The sequence below is a fragment of the Rhincodon typus genome, chromosome 21 (genome assembly GCF_021869965.1).
Source record: "Rhincodon typus isolate 14 chromosome 21, sRhiTyp1.1, whole genome shotgun sequence".
NCBI lineage: Eukaryota > Metazoa > Chordata > Chondrichthyes > Orectolobiformes > Rhincodontidae > Rhincodon > Rhincodon typus.
The window spans coordinates 6,524,133-6,538,492 of record NC_063352.1 but is presented as its reverse complement, the minus strand read 5'-3'; the positions used below and the strand labels follow the sequence as shown (position 1 = coordinate 6,538,492).

The following is a 14,360-nucleotide window of genomic DNA, read 5'->3' as shown; positions in this document are numbered from 1 at the left end:
TGTTTAAGCTTTTGTATCTTCTGCCTGATGGAAGAGGTTGGAAGAGATTACAACCAGCGTGGGAGGGGTCTCTGATGTTGGCAGCCTTTCCGAGGCAGATATGATTGGGCAGAATCAACTTGGATTTGTGCAAGGGAAATCAGTAAATCAAACCTATCGGAGATATATAAAGGAACAGCAGTAAATGTGTATTCAGATTTTCAAATGGCTTTTGATCAGGTCCCAGGCAGGAAGTTGATAAACAATTATTTTAGCATATGGGACTGGGGGTAATATGTTCCTATAATTTGGGAATTGGTGAACAGACAGAAGGAATAAATGGGTCATTCTCAGGATTTCACCATCTGATGCAGTGGGATTCAAACCTATGTCTTCAGAACCTGAGCCTGGAGCTCTGCAATACTAGCCCAGTAATGGCACTGCTACACCACCAGCTCCTTGTGTCATGGCAGATGCCAAATCATGAGTATAGGAGTTGGGAAATCATGTTGAGATTTGTGTACAGGATATTGAAGCCTCTTTTGGAGTGCTGTGTCCAGTTCTGGTTGCCAAGTTACAGGAAGAATATTATTAAGCTGGAGAGGGTTCAGAAGAGGTTTAACAGGATGTTGCTGTGTATGGAAGGTTTGAGTTGTAAAGAAAGACTGGATAGACTGGGACTTTTTTCACTGCAGCATAGGAAGGTTGAGAGGTGACTTTCTACAAGTTTATAAAATAATGAGAAGTATAGATAGGGTTTTTGGTAACACAGTGCGGAGCTGGAGGAACACAGCACCAGGCAGCATCAAAGAAGCAGAAAAGTTGATGTTTCAGGTCGGGACCCTTCTGAAGAAGGGTCCCAACCGGAAGCATCAATTTTCCTACTCCTCTGATGCTGCCTGGTGCTGTGTTCCTCCAGCTCAGTACTGTGTTATCTCTGACTCCAGCATCTGCAGTTATTACTGTCTCTCGGGTTAATGTAGATGTCTTTTCCCTAGGATGGGGGATTTCAAAACTAGGAGGCACCTTTTTAAGGTGAAAGGAGAGAGACATGAGGGGCAATCTTTTTACACAGAGGGTCTTTCGTGTGTGGAATGAACTTCCTGACGAAGTGGTGGACGTGGGTACAATTTACAAGGTTTAAAAGACATTTGGATAAGTACACGAATAGGAAATGTTTGGAGGGATATGGTCCAGGAGCAGGCAGGTTTAGGGACTAGTTTTACTTTGGGATTATGTTCGGCATGGACTATTTGGACGGAAGGGTCTGTTTCCAAGCTGTATGGCTGTATGATGAAATCACGGAGCTCAGTGAATGGGCCAAATGGTCCTATCTCCTTTACCACTGGGATGGATATGTTGCCTGATTTGTTCCAAGGGTATAAGTGTGACCTGGTGCTGCCAGATTCTGTCTGTCACCTCAAGGTGCAAACTCTGCCTACAATATCCTGAATGTTTGGAGTATCCTTAGTCAGTGTTTCACTGAACTCTACCTGCTGAGCATGTCTGGCATGCAGCAGTGGATTTCCATCTTGTCCTTTCCCTGAATCAGATGTCACTATGAGCTGAGAAAGTGAAGGCTGCTTTTAAGATATCTGGGAGTCATGACAGCTTCCTCTTTGTATTCCTCTCTCCACAGCCAATGAATTGAACCTGATCTTCTATTGCCGTGAAGCTTTGAACCTATTGGCATGAAGGCTTATTACATTAATTAATATTTAATAATGAATTATTAAATACATTTAAATATAATTAATAAACTATCAACACAAAGCTTCATGTTAGCAGAAGATCCGGTTCAATTCATTAGTTGTAAAAAATATTTATACTATATAAATATTTAATTATGATTATATTTAAATATAATTAATTACCAAATTGGAAAAGGAGAAATCGAGCATGTAAACAGTGAAAAGAAAATGCGCACACAACCATTTCAAAGAAGAATTCTTTATTCAGAGTGTTAGTCGTCTGAAATGAGCTACCGTGGGGTAGTGTGTGCTGAAACATTAGGGCTATTCACAATATGATTTTTAGAATTGCATATGATCTGTTACCATGGTGATTATTGTTACTGCTTTGAGCCCTATTTGAAATGGCAATGACAAGTTATAGAAACTGATCCACACAATCTAATGGACTAGTCCATTAGTCTCTTGTAAGGATGGATTTCTTGCAGTAATGTTACTGACTTTTGTTGTAATTTAAACTGTATTAAATCAACGCAGTTCTTGCAATACAATAGATACATTCCACAATAACCTTCTCCTCTCGCTACCTATAAATTTAATGTGAATTAACTTTCGAACATCTAGTAGATTTCCAGTTAATAGAATCCCTACAGAGTGGAAACATGCCATTTTGGCCCAATGAGTCCACACTGACCCTCTGATGTACATCCCACCCAGACCCATCCTCCTACCTTATCCCTGTAACACTGCATTTCCCATGGCTAACGCACCTAACCTACACACCTCTGGACACCACGGGTCATTTAGCATGGCCGATTCACCTAACCTGCACATCTTTGGGCTGTGGGAGGAAACTGAAGCTCCCAGCAGAAACGAGGAGAATGTGCAAAACCCCACACTGGCTGTTGCCTGAGGCTAGAATCAAACCTAGGTCCTAGGCGCTGAGAGGCAGCAGTGCTAACCTCTGAACCACCATCCGCCCCAGTTCTTCTTGCATTGGGTGCTCAGTATTTACTATTTGAGTCACACAAACTAGATCTGTACAGATGGGGACTAAATAACTTTAAAAATGTATGGTTGGAGATTCTGGTTACGAGCTCAATGGCTAAGTAAATAGAATGTGACATGTTTCAGGATGTTAGAGGTGGGTGTTTGTCCTGATCCGATGTTTTCTGTTGTACCTACGTAACCACTTTTGGTGTCTGCCTTTCCAGAATCTCACTTGCCTCAATTCCACTGAGAGCAACGAGACGACAAATTGTGTCGAGGGTCTCGGGATGACCCCACAGCAGTACAATCTTCTCTATGCTATCTACGCATGGACGTGAGTAACCTCTGCACCCTGTAACAAGTACGCACTGTAAAGGAAAAGATTGTAGGGGTAGGCTGGTAGATGTGAAAGTGGAATTCGAAAGACTTACGGATCAGTCATGATCTTTTTGTGTGATGGAGCAGACACAAGAGGATGAGTTGCTGCCTCCTGTTCCTAATTTGTATGTTCTTCATCATCTTGTTTGAACATCATCATATTGTTGAACCCTCTCCAATTCAGAAGAGATTTACCAGGATGTTGCTGGGACTGGAGGATTTGAGTTATAAGGGGCGGCACGGTGGCTCAGTGGTTAGCGCTGCTGCCTCACAGCGCCAGGGACCCGGTTCGATTCCACCCTCGGGCGACTGTCTGTGTGGAGTTTGCACATTCTCCCTGTGTCTGCGTGGGTTTCCTCCGGGTGCTCCGGTTTCCTCCCACAGTCCAAAGATGTGCAGGCTAGGTGGATTGGCCATGCTAAATTGCCCGTAGTGTTCAGGGATGTGTAGATTAGGTGGGTTATAGCAGGGTAGGTCTGGGTGGGATGCTTTGAGGTTTGTTATGGACTGGTTGGGCCGAAGGGCCTGTTTCCACATTGTAGGGATTCTATGATCCTGTACTTCAGGTTGGAGTTGACTGTATGCAGTCAATACAGTAGTCATAGAGTTAGTGTAGTGGAGTCTTTACAGCATGGAATGAGGCCCTTTGGCCCATCGTTCACTACACCAGTCATCAAATGTCTGTCTATTCAAATGCCGTTTTCTAGCACTAGTCAGTCAACCAAATAAGCTCGTGGAATAGGACAGTCAGTGTCAGATTTTTTTCTTTTTCTTTTATTCATTAACGGGATGAGGGTGTCACTGGCTAGGCAGCATTTATTGCCCACCCCTAACTGCCCAGTTTAGAGTCAACCACACTGCTGTGGGTCTGGAGTCACATGTAGGCCAGACCAGGTAAGGATGGCAGTTTTCCTTTCCCTAAAGGACATTAGTGAACATTGGATAAGAAGCTTGCTTAAGAACAAAAGATAGAGAATTGTGGTAGTGATTGTTTTTTAGACTGGAGGCTGGTTGATTCTGAGGTTCTCCAAGAATCAGTGCTGGAAATACTGTTTTTCGATCAATATAAAGGATATTGTTGAACCCTCTCCAATTCAGAAGAGATTTACCAGGATGTTGCTGGGACTGGAGGATTTGAGTTGTAAGGATGGGCTGCGACTTCTTTCACTGGAGTGCAGGAGGTTGAGGGTAACCATTTACAGAAGCTTATAAAATCATGAGGAGCATAGATAAGGGGAATAATTAAGGTCTTCTCCCTAGGGTAGGGGAGTTCAAAACTAGAGGGCGTATTTTTAAGGTTAAAGATTTAAAAGGGACCTGAAGGGCAACATTTTCACACAGAGGGTGGTTCGTATGTGGAATGAACTACCGGACGAAGTGGTAGATGTAGGTACAGTTACAACATTTACAAGGCATTTGGATAGGTACATGAATAGAAAAAGTTTAGAGGGATATGGGCCAAACATGGACAGATGGGACTAGTCAGTTTGGGAACTTGGTCGGCATTTTTTTCTAGGCCCCTGTTCAAGCCCATCCTTGAATAAACATAAGCCCTTGTTGGGGCGTTAGCCCCAGCTCCCTCATCTCCTTCAATGCTACAGTGAAGAGGGCATACAAATAAATACAGGAACAATGAGCTACTGTACTCTCACCTCCAGCATCGTTTAATTTAAAGATACGTTGCAGATTTATACAGCATGGAACAGACCCTTTGGTCCAACTCATCCATGCTGACCCCCTATTCTAAATTAATCTAATCTCATCTACCAGCATTTGGCCCGTATCCCTCTGAAACCTTCCTATTCACGTATCCATCCAGATGCCTTTTAAATGTTGTAATTGTACCAACCTCTCCCCCACTTCCTCTGGCAGCTCATTCCACATACTCGCCCCTTTCTGTATGGAAAATGTTACCCCTTAGGTCCCTTTTAAATCTTTCCCCTCTCACCTTAAACCTATGCCCTCTAGTTTTGGACTCCCCACCCCTGGTGAAAAGACCTTGTCTATACACCCTATCCATGCCCTTTCATGATTTTTATAAACCTCTATAAGGTCACCCCTCAGTCTTTGACAGTCCAGGGAATATACCCAAGCCTGTTCAGCCTCTCCCTATAACTCAAACTCTCCAACCCTGGCAACATCCTTGTAAATCTTTTCTGAACCCTTTCAAGTTTCACACATCCTTCCTATAGGAGGGAGACAGAATTGAAAGCAGTATTCCACAAGTGGCCTAAACAATGTGCCGGACAGCCGCAACATGACCTCCCAACTCCTATATTCAATGCACTGACCAATAAAGTTCTTGACCATTACTTTCCCATTTTGTTGTCCCATAATGTAGTTCTTCACTAATGTTACCAATTTCGTCAATGCCCGTTCCAGCCGCATGGGGCAAACTCAGTCCTCGTTCATTACAACCAGTGTACTTTCATTAATAAGCAGGAAATCAATACAAGATCATACAATATTGTATTGTAATTTAAACTGTAAATTACAATGATTAATACAATACAAGATCAAGAGCACATTGGAGCTGGTTGTGTGTGGGTACTCACACTTTTTTTTCCCTTGCTGATCTATCTTATGAACTTTGTCATCTTTTTCCTAATGACACACTCTTTGCAATTAGCAGACGTTGGCATTGCTGCTCTGAAGAGTTTGCTCTCACCTTTCCAACTCCAACTTCCTGTCTGGATTATGGATTTTGTAACATGGACTCTTAGTGAATTTCGAGTCCAAGATCAATGTTTCATTGCTGCGTGCAGTTCTCGTGCTAGTTTTAAGTGATTCTGATCACGTACACAATGTTTATCAGATTCCTCAACGTCCTATTGGCACAGAGACATTAAACTCATTAAATGCCATTTGCTTTGGCCTATTGGATAGAGGACTGTGGCCAGGAGTGAAGACTGAGTAAATTTAGCAGACATTTAACATTGTCCCTTCTTCATGCCCCAATTAATGTAGAATCTCTTTGCCAAAGACTGTAACGCTTTGCTTCTTTCCACAGAAGCCTAGATACAGTGGGATTGCATGGAGATGGGGAGGGTTGAAAATGGGCTCAGAAAGGCCAGTGGTCAACTGGGTGCCAAGGAAGAAAGGGGTGGGCAAAGAAGAGCTCCAATTCAGCATTTAGTGCTTTGAAAAGTTCAACATTTCTTGGTGGTTTTTGCGTTTTATTTCATAATCCTACTTTCTTTCTTGTAGCAATGCTGTGGTGGTGACACTGTCTGGTTTCCTCACTGACAAGCTGGGAAGTCGTGGTGAGTCTGAAGGAACATGGGAGGGTAACCTGGAGCACCTCTGCCTGGTAGAAGAGGTGATTTACAATCTAAATGTACGCTCCTCATGCTAAGGTTAATGGGCTGAATCCTGTTATAGCCCCTGGAAATTGAAGACATTTCAAAATCGAGTTATCCATCAATGATGGGTTAAGTAGTGGTGGATGGGAGAAACCTGGGGCAGGTGTTTTTCTAACCTGGGGGACTGTAGAGGATTTGTCTCTCCAGCCTACAAACCTCAACAGCAACTCAAACTTATTTATTTGTGGCTTTTAAATCTTGGAATTCCGTTATTCCCCCAATAGTGCAGTACTGTTCCTTATTTCTTGCACAAAACATTGCCTATTGGTTGTACAGCTAACTTTAATTGTACCACTTTTCTAGCTTTTGTCTTTTGGCCACTTTTGGATTTCTGACACTGCATTCCTCATGTTACAATGTAGCTCATGTTACAATGTAGCTAATGTTTGATTTTAATTTCTTTTTTCCTTCCTGTGTTTTGTTCCCCCCACCCCACCACCGTTTTACCACCTGATATTTTGCTTGTAGAGGTCAAAGCTCCCTTTCCAGGATCTGGCCATTCCACTGGGAATTCCTTGTCTTAGCAGAAGTTCCACAGTTAAGTGGAAGTCAATGCATCCATGTTCGGAGAGAGAGCTCAGCAGACAGATACCTACCCAAGGAGCTGAGGATAGAGATGAGGCAGTTGTGTGGACCTGTCTGAACAGCTACTTGAGCTTCAACCTCTCACATTGGAATTAAGAAGAATGAAGGGACATCTTATAGAAATGAAATTATGAAGGGAGTAGATAAGATAGAAGCAGGAAGATTGTATCTACTGTTGGGTTAAACTAGAACTAGGGGGCATAGTCTCAAAATAACGGGGAGCAGATTTAGGACGGAGTTGAGGAGGAACTTCTTCACCCAAAGGATTGCGAATCTGTGGAACTCCCTGCCCAGTGAAGCAGTTGAGGCTACCTTTGTTGAATGTTTTTAAGGCAGAGATTTTTTGAACAGTGAAGGAATGAAGAGTCATGGTGAGCAGCGGGGGGTAAGTGAAGCTGAGTCCATGAAAAGATCAGCCATGATCTTAATGAATGGCAGAGCAGGCTCGGGGGGCCAGATGGCCTACTCCTGCTCCTATTTCTTGTGTTCTTTGTTCTTATTTGGGTAACTGCTATTTCCACTAGGACCGTCAAACCCCCTCAGGCATCAGTTGTGGCTTGTTACTGACTTCTTTCAAGCTGAAACCCGAGTGACTAATTTGCAATGCACTGCACATTGTATCATCTCAAAGATATGTTGTTTGCCAGAGTCAAGACATTTAACTTTCTGGAGGCTGATGACCATCCAGAGTAGCTGGATTGCTAAAGTGCAGGAACTAGTTTGTCTTTATGACTTTTTGTGCTAATGATTGATTGAATGCTGTAACAATATGAGTAGGCAAATCCAAATGATATATGTTCAAACGCCATAGCGAAATCAACTTTACGGTTTTATTAATGATGACAGAAAGTATACGCGTGGCTCAGATTTTGCGGTAGTAATGACAACAAAATTGGCAGCATTCACTATTTATTATTTAGAAACTGACAGCAATTTCAGGAGTCCACACCCGGACAGTTACAAATCTGCAAGTTGCTATCAGTGACTTTTTTTTTTGTATCTTTTATAGGGTGTGCTGTTGCAGACTCCAGATTACAATTGATTAGAAATCACTGAACTGACAAGAACCTTCTTTCTTTTTGCAGTAGTTCAAGGCTTTTTAAAACCATAGTTTGTGGACTGAGATGTGATTGAGATTTTTATTACAGCATTTGAAAAGAAGTAGGTCGCTAGGATTGTAAAGTTCGACAACAAGATGTATGAACACCATTGAACAGTTTTGTATCCTTGACCTTTATCGTTATTTAAACATTGAATTTTTTTCTTATGAAAATTGGTATTGTTTGTTTCTGTTTCTGTTTCTGTTTCTACCCCCTGTAGTTGGGATCAACTTGTTCTCCTTCCTTATTGTTCTGGGCTCGGCTACTTTTGCTTTAGGATCTCACTTCAAGGGCACAAGTTACCTTCTGCCTCTGATGCTCATTGGCCGGCTTCTCTTTGGCTCAAGCAATGGATCGCTCATCAGTAAGTACCAGTTTTGGCCTAATTGTAATAGATTGTGAATTAACTAGATAAGGGGATTAGTATTGAACCATTTTTAATATGCGTACAATTGAAAATACTTCAATGTTAACTTTCCAGGGTAATCTTGCATTTACTGTAAATATTTCTCCCTCCCTGTATTCATTCTATTTCCCTGAAGGATTGAATGGAAAGTGCCAGTTTGGAAATGTGATCTTCCACAATGGAAAGAAATGGACAAACATGTAGTACATCGCAGAAGCCGTGACTATGCTTGATGGATTCTTTTTACATTACAGTTCACAACGTTTAGTTTTTGTGTATCCCATACAATTGCCCATTTTAGAAGCTTTTTTCAATGTAGGCAGTATCTTTAAAGAAAGCAGGTAGGTTCATAATTTTTGAGCTGCAACATGTATTGCTCATCCCTGTGTTTAGTAGCTATGCGATGACTTTGTGGCTTTAATAAGTGGGTGCTATGCTTTGCCGCATCTTCAGTCCATGCCAGAAACCTGATTTGTTTTGGAATAACCCTGATTTTTATTGGCAAAAGTCAAGAACCTGGCAATGTCTCAAATATAATTTACTATCTTCCGGGATGGACGTTTTTCCTTAACTAAAAGTTTAAATCTGAATCCTTGAGAAGACTAGACTTGTTTTCTACAAATTCCATGTTGCTTTGTAGTGATACAATCAGAGCATGTTCTGTATCTGTGTTGGATGTACTTAGTGCAAAGTGCTAATGTCGCTGGGATAGTCCTTCAAAGCCCCAGGCTCATAGTCTGAGGGCACAAATTCAAAATCTCCCATGGCAGCTGGTGGAATTTAAATTTATTGAATAAATCAGAATAATGTTGGTCATGATAACTATCACCAGTTGCTGTAAAAGCCCATCTAGTTCACTTAATCCCTTAGGGAAGGAAATCTACCATCCTTGCCCAGTCTGGTCTACACATGGCTCCAGATGCTCTGTCAAAGTAGTTGACTCTTAATCGCCTTATGAAATGGCAGAGGAAGCCATTCAGTTCTGGGGCAATTAGGATGGGCACAGCCAGCGACACCCAGCATTCCTTGAAGGAAGATTGGAAGTAGAGCAGCTGAAGGTGGCCTCTAGTCTATTGGGCAGTGTTGCTGGGTAAATGAGGTGATGTTGCTGCCTCTGCTCCTCAAGACGTAGCAAGGCAATGTCAATCTGGCCTCTTGCTGACAGTCAGCAGAATGAAGATGTCCTACAGAATGGATCTGTCACTAACTTTTATTTAGTCATTGGGGTTTGGTTTAGCTCAGTTGGCTGGAGAATTGGTTAGTGAGGCAGTGGGATGCCAACAGCATGGGTTCAATTCCCATCACTGGCTGAGGTTACCATCAAGGAACCTTCTCAACCTCTCCCCTTGCCTGAGGTTTGGTGGCCTTCCGGTTAAATCACCACCAGTTGACTCTCTCTATAATGAAAGAGCAGCCCTATGGTCTGCTAAGACTATGGGGGACTTTTGATTGAGTCATGGTCTCAGCAGAGTGTGTAATGGTGATGTCAGTGTCACGTGACTGTAGAAAGATCTGTACAGAGGCAGGAGCTCGACCAGTGTCATGAGAGAATGTGTGTTGTCTGCTGCACTGTAATTAGAGTTTTGAGAAAAGCTCACTGAACTTGAGAAATTGTAGTGCGGAAAGTAAAGCTGGTTAGCCCCCATGCATGTTTTGAGTGGATATTGTTTTTTTTTTAAATCTGTTTCTTAGGCTTGATTGTGCACAACTAGTCCCTAAATAATAACTCTTGGTGAGGTCTGAAGATTGGGCTTCTAGTTCTTTTCATTTATTCTGCTCTCTGTCTGCATTGGAATTCTTTCTAAAGAACCTGCTCTGAAGGATTCTGAGCCACACGGTTTATAGCTCAGAAGGAACCCTGCGCCCTGTCTGGGCGGGTGGGGGGAGGTGCTGAGAATTCCCCAAATGGTGGTTCTCCTCCGAGGCCTGGGTTGGTGACTCCCATTCAGCACCCGCATTCCCAAATGATATGTAACTCTGCTTTTAACACTTAATCAACGATTAATGTAAAAAATCAATGCATGTGGTGCAAAGGTAGTGTCCCTACCTCTGAGCCAGGAGGCTTGGGTTCACATCCTACCTGTGTATTAACATCTCTGAGCAGGCTGATTAGAGAATATCTGCAAAATCAAAGCATGTGGGTTTGGTGATAATGTTAAGTGGCAGGAATTAAGAATCGGTTAATGTGAGTCAAAATAAATGTTATTTTTAGAGCAGTGGGGGGTGGCAAAGACAAATAAACCACCTTGGTTCAGTGTTTTGATTCCGGCTTTTTGCACACCATACATTAACAAGTTGGGTGAGGGAATCAGAATTAATATTTCCATGTTTGTTGATGACATAAAACTAGGCGGGATTGTGAATGTATAGAGGCTTCTGGGGGTGGGAGGGAGGCATGTACACAGTTTGACTGATGGCAGATGCAGTATAATGTAGATAAATGTGTAATTGCCCACTTCATAAGAAAAACATAATGTCAGGGATCTCTATAACTACTCCCAATTTGTCATCACTTAATGTACAAAGGGATCTGGGTGTCCTTGTACACCAGTCACTAAAAGCAAGCAATTAGACAGACAAATTGTGTATTGGCCTTCATTGCAAGAGGGTTTGGGTACAGGAGCAAAGAAATCTTACAGCAATCATACAATGCCTTGGTGAGACCGCACCTGGAGTATTGAGTGCAGCTTTGATCTCTCCACCTGAGAAAGGATCTAGTCAACACCAAGGGAGTGGAGGAGAAGCTCACCAGACTGATTCCTGCAATGGCAGGTTTGTCATATGAGGGGAGAAGGGATCTTTATTCACTGGAGTTTAGAGAACGAAAGGCAATCTCGGTGAAACACACAAAGTTCTGACAGCGTTGGACAATGGATGGGGGAAAATAATGTTTCCTCTGGCTGAGAGAGAGGATTCCCATGACAAGGACTTTACAGTGTCAGGCCATTCAGTCTGAGATGAGAAACGTCTTCGCTTCGAGGTTGGCGAACCTGTGGATTTCTGTACCACAGGAGCCTGTGAAGGCTGAACACTGTATTTAGGGAAGGAATGGATTTCTACAGGGTAAAGATGTCGAGGGGCATCAGGTGAGAGCAGCAGTATTGCATTGAGTTAGAAGATCAGCCTTGGTCATATTGAACAGTAGAGGGATCTTGAAAGGCTGAATGGCCTTCTGCTCCTGTTTTCTAAGTGTTTTTTTTTTGTATTTCTCCCCCCCCATCCCAGTTGCTCAGGACCGAATTATTGCCTTCTGGTTTAAAGGTAGGGAGCTTTCGCTGGCTTTCGGCCTACACTTGACTTGTTCTCGTCTGGGCAGTGTCCTCAACTTCTTCCTCACTCCCTCCTTTGAGAGAAACTTTGGGATTCAATGGACGCTTTGGGGAGGTAAGAACTTATTTTTTTTTTGTTTTGAGGGGGAGAAGTTTCTTAATTTTTAAGCTCCAGGAAATTGAAAGGGGGAAAATATCTGAAAAGCATATTGATCATGATCAGCCATGATCCTATTGAATGGAGCGAAATTGGCATCAAATAGCCTACTTCTGCTCTTGTTTCTTATGGTCTTATGCCATACGATGGGAGTAAATCTAAATGGGGTCGGTGCTGCAGTCATTGGTAAGTATCCAGATTATGTTCACTAGTTAATGTTTATTTTAATTAATTGATCAATATCAGAGTACAAGTGCAAATACAAATACTATACATTGTGGTATGTATGTCGACCTGGTGTTTAAGACTGGCTCAATGTCGTTAATGGTACCTTTAACTGTATGAAGGAGGAAGGTGGGTACCTGGGCAGTGATTTACATTTAGCAAACTCTTTCTAAAGATGTTCAGTAAATTGCATAGCCTCCTATCTCCCTACTTCAGTAAACATTTCTAGCCTTATAACTGTTGACTCCATGAGCTTAGTGTCTCCCTGTCGTGGTTTCAGCTACCTCAATCCCATTCCTTATTTATTATATAATAGTTGTGTTTAAGATTGGTGGAGGGTAACGATTGGGTTGTTGTTTGAAATGCATATGAAGTCACTTACTGAACTGTGGTGAGAGTTGTAACGTTTCTCTCTGAATAAATCTAAATTGAGGAAACACTGGCTCTAGTTCCTTCCTTCACTGACTGGCAATAGGGGGTTTCACAGTCCGTTTCCAAAATTTACTCTTGTCCTTGTCTTCCTCTGGTTCAGTGTCCATGCCTCTGAAGGAATTTGGAACGTTTTAAAAGAAAGGGTATGACTGCACTTGGCAATAGTCCAAGGCCCAACTGCCATGGGGGGGTGATGGCCTAGTGAAGTTATTGCTGGATTATTAATGCAGAGACCCAGGTAATGTTCTGGGGACCTGGGTTACAATCCTTTCATGGCAGATGGATTTAAAAAAAAAAAAAAAAAAAAAAATCTGAAATTAAGTGTCTAATAATGACTATGAAGCTGTTGCCAATTATCGGGAAAACTTGTCTGGTTCTCTAATGTCCTTCAGGGAAGGAAATCTGCAGCCCATACCTGATGTGACTCCAGACTCTTAACTGCCCTCTGGGCAATTATGGATGGGCAACAAATAGTAGCCTGGCCAGCGTTGCCCTCATCCTGTGAACTAATTCTTTTGTGGGGAAAAAAGTCTGAGTTTTTGGACTAGTGCAGTTTCTGCTTATAACCTAATCAATCGTCTGGTTCGTTTCCTCAGGTATGTTGCTGTGTGTTCTTAGTTTTTTCTCCGCCATCATTGTTAGTGTCCTGGATAAAGTTGGCACAAAACAGCTTGGACTAGATGCGCTCCTTCAAGAGGAATCTAAAAAAGTGGTGCGTGATTTCAGGACTTCAGGGGTTCAGTCTTCTGTAAAAGTTTTGTATTTGTCTCAGCAGTTATTATCTGAAATGGAGCAGGATCCCTGGTCCCTGATGGAGGGATCCATGAGATTTTCTCACACGTACTTTCTCGACTTGACTGTAGTTTCCAATCTCCTCCAGGATCCTGTTGACTTACCATTTTTCTTTTCTTCCATCTCAGCGTTTCCGAGATATTCGTCACTTGTCTCTTCGCTACTGGCTCCTTGTGGTCACCATCATGTTCTTTTACAATGGGATCTTCCCTTTCGTCGCTGATGCCAGGTGAGGAGTGTTCACCTGTTTTAAAAATGTCCAGAGCCTGAAGCACTTGTGCCACATTCCTCTTGGACCCCATTGATCTTTCTGCGGGATGTGAGTATTTGAGAGTTTCAATGCAGTCATCTCTCCTTGTCCCAAGAATAAACTTATCCCTCAGTGCAAGAGTGCAGCCATCATGCACCAAGGTCACTTTATAGACAAGGGAAGATTGCAAAAATGAACACTTTGCTTTTGGTGCAGAAACCTTTTCTTTTAATGTTCTTTAAACCTGGTCATGGGAGTGTGTCCTGAACACACATGCACAGACAAGATTCAGGGTCTAGACCCGAAACATCAGCTTTCCTGCTCCTCTGATGCTGCTTGACCTGCTGTGTTCATCCAGCTCTACACCTTGTTGTCCCGTGATTCAGTCCTCTGTCCCGTTTTGGTGTTAGCCAACCTTTGCACACAGTGGGGTCTCCACGTTTTAATCTTTCTCATCCTTACAGAGCTGGGGGTTGGGGGCTGCACAACAGTAACTTCACGAGAAAATTACTAAATTGTCTAAATGTGTAATTATTAGAAATAACCACAAAGAAAAGCGCTAAGGAACAAGGCTTCAGAAAAATGTCAGTGATAACACAGTGTGGAGCTGGAGGAGCGAAGCAGGCCAGGCAGCATCAGAGGAGCAGGAAAGTTGATGTTTTGGGTCAGGACCCTCCTTCAGAAATGGGGGAGGGGGAAGGGAGTTCAGAAATAAAGAGAGGAAAAGTCAGTGTTTTGCTGGTT

General features: G+C 42.6%; 1 protein-coding gene across 2 annotated transcripts in view; it reads left to right on the top strand.

Moving 5' to 3' along the window:
* mfsd1l (major facilitator superfamily domain containing 1-like) overlaps positions 1 to 14,360 on the top strand; it is a 28,414-nt gene that overhangs the window by 4,173 nt on the left and 9,881 nt on the right. For both annotated transcript variants that reach the window (XM_048609468.1, XM_020534022.2), the window contains exons 3-8: positions 2,885 to 2,994; positions 6,246 to 6,301; positions 8,306 to 8,449; positions 11,717 to 11,875; positions 13,171 to 13,286; positions 13,495 to 13,595. In XM_048609468.1, the coding sequence (XP_048465425.1) occupies positions 2,885 to 2,994; positions 6,246 to 6,301; positions 8,306 to 8,449; positions 11,717 to 11,875; positions 13,171 to 13,286; positions 13,495 to 13,595 (686 nt within the window). The remainder of the gene's footprint in view (positions 1 to 2,884; positions 2,995 to 6,245; positions 6,302 to 8,305; positions 8,450 to 11,716; positions 11,876 to 13,170; positions 13,287 to 13,494; positions 13,596 to 14,360) is intronic.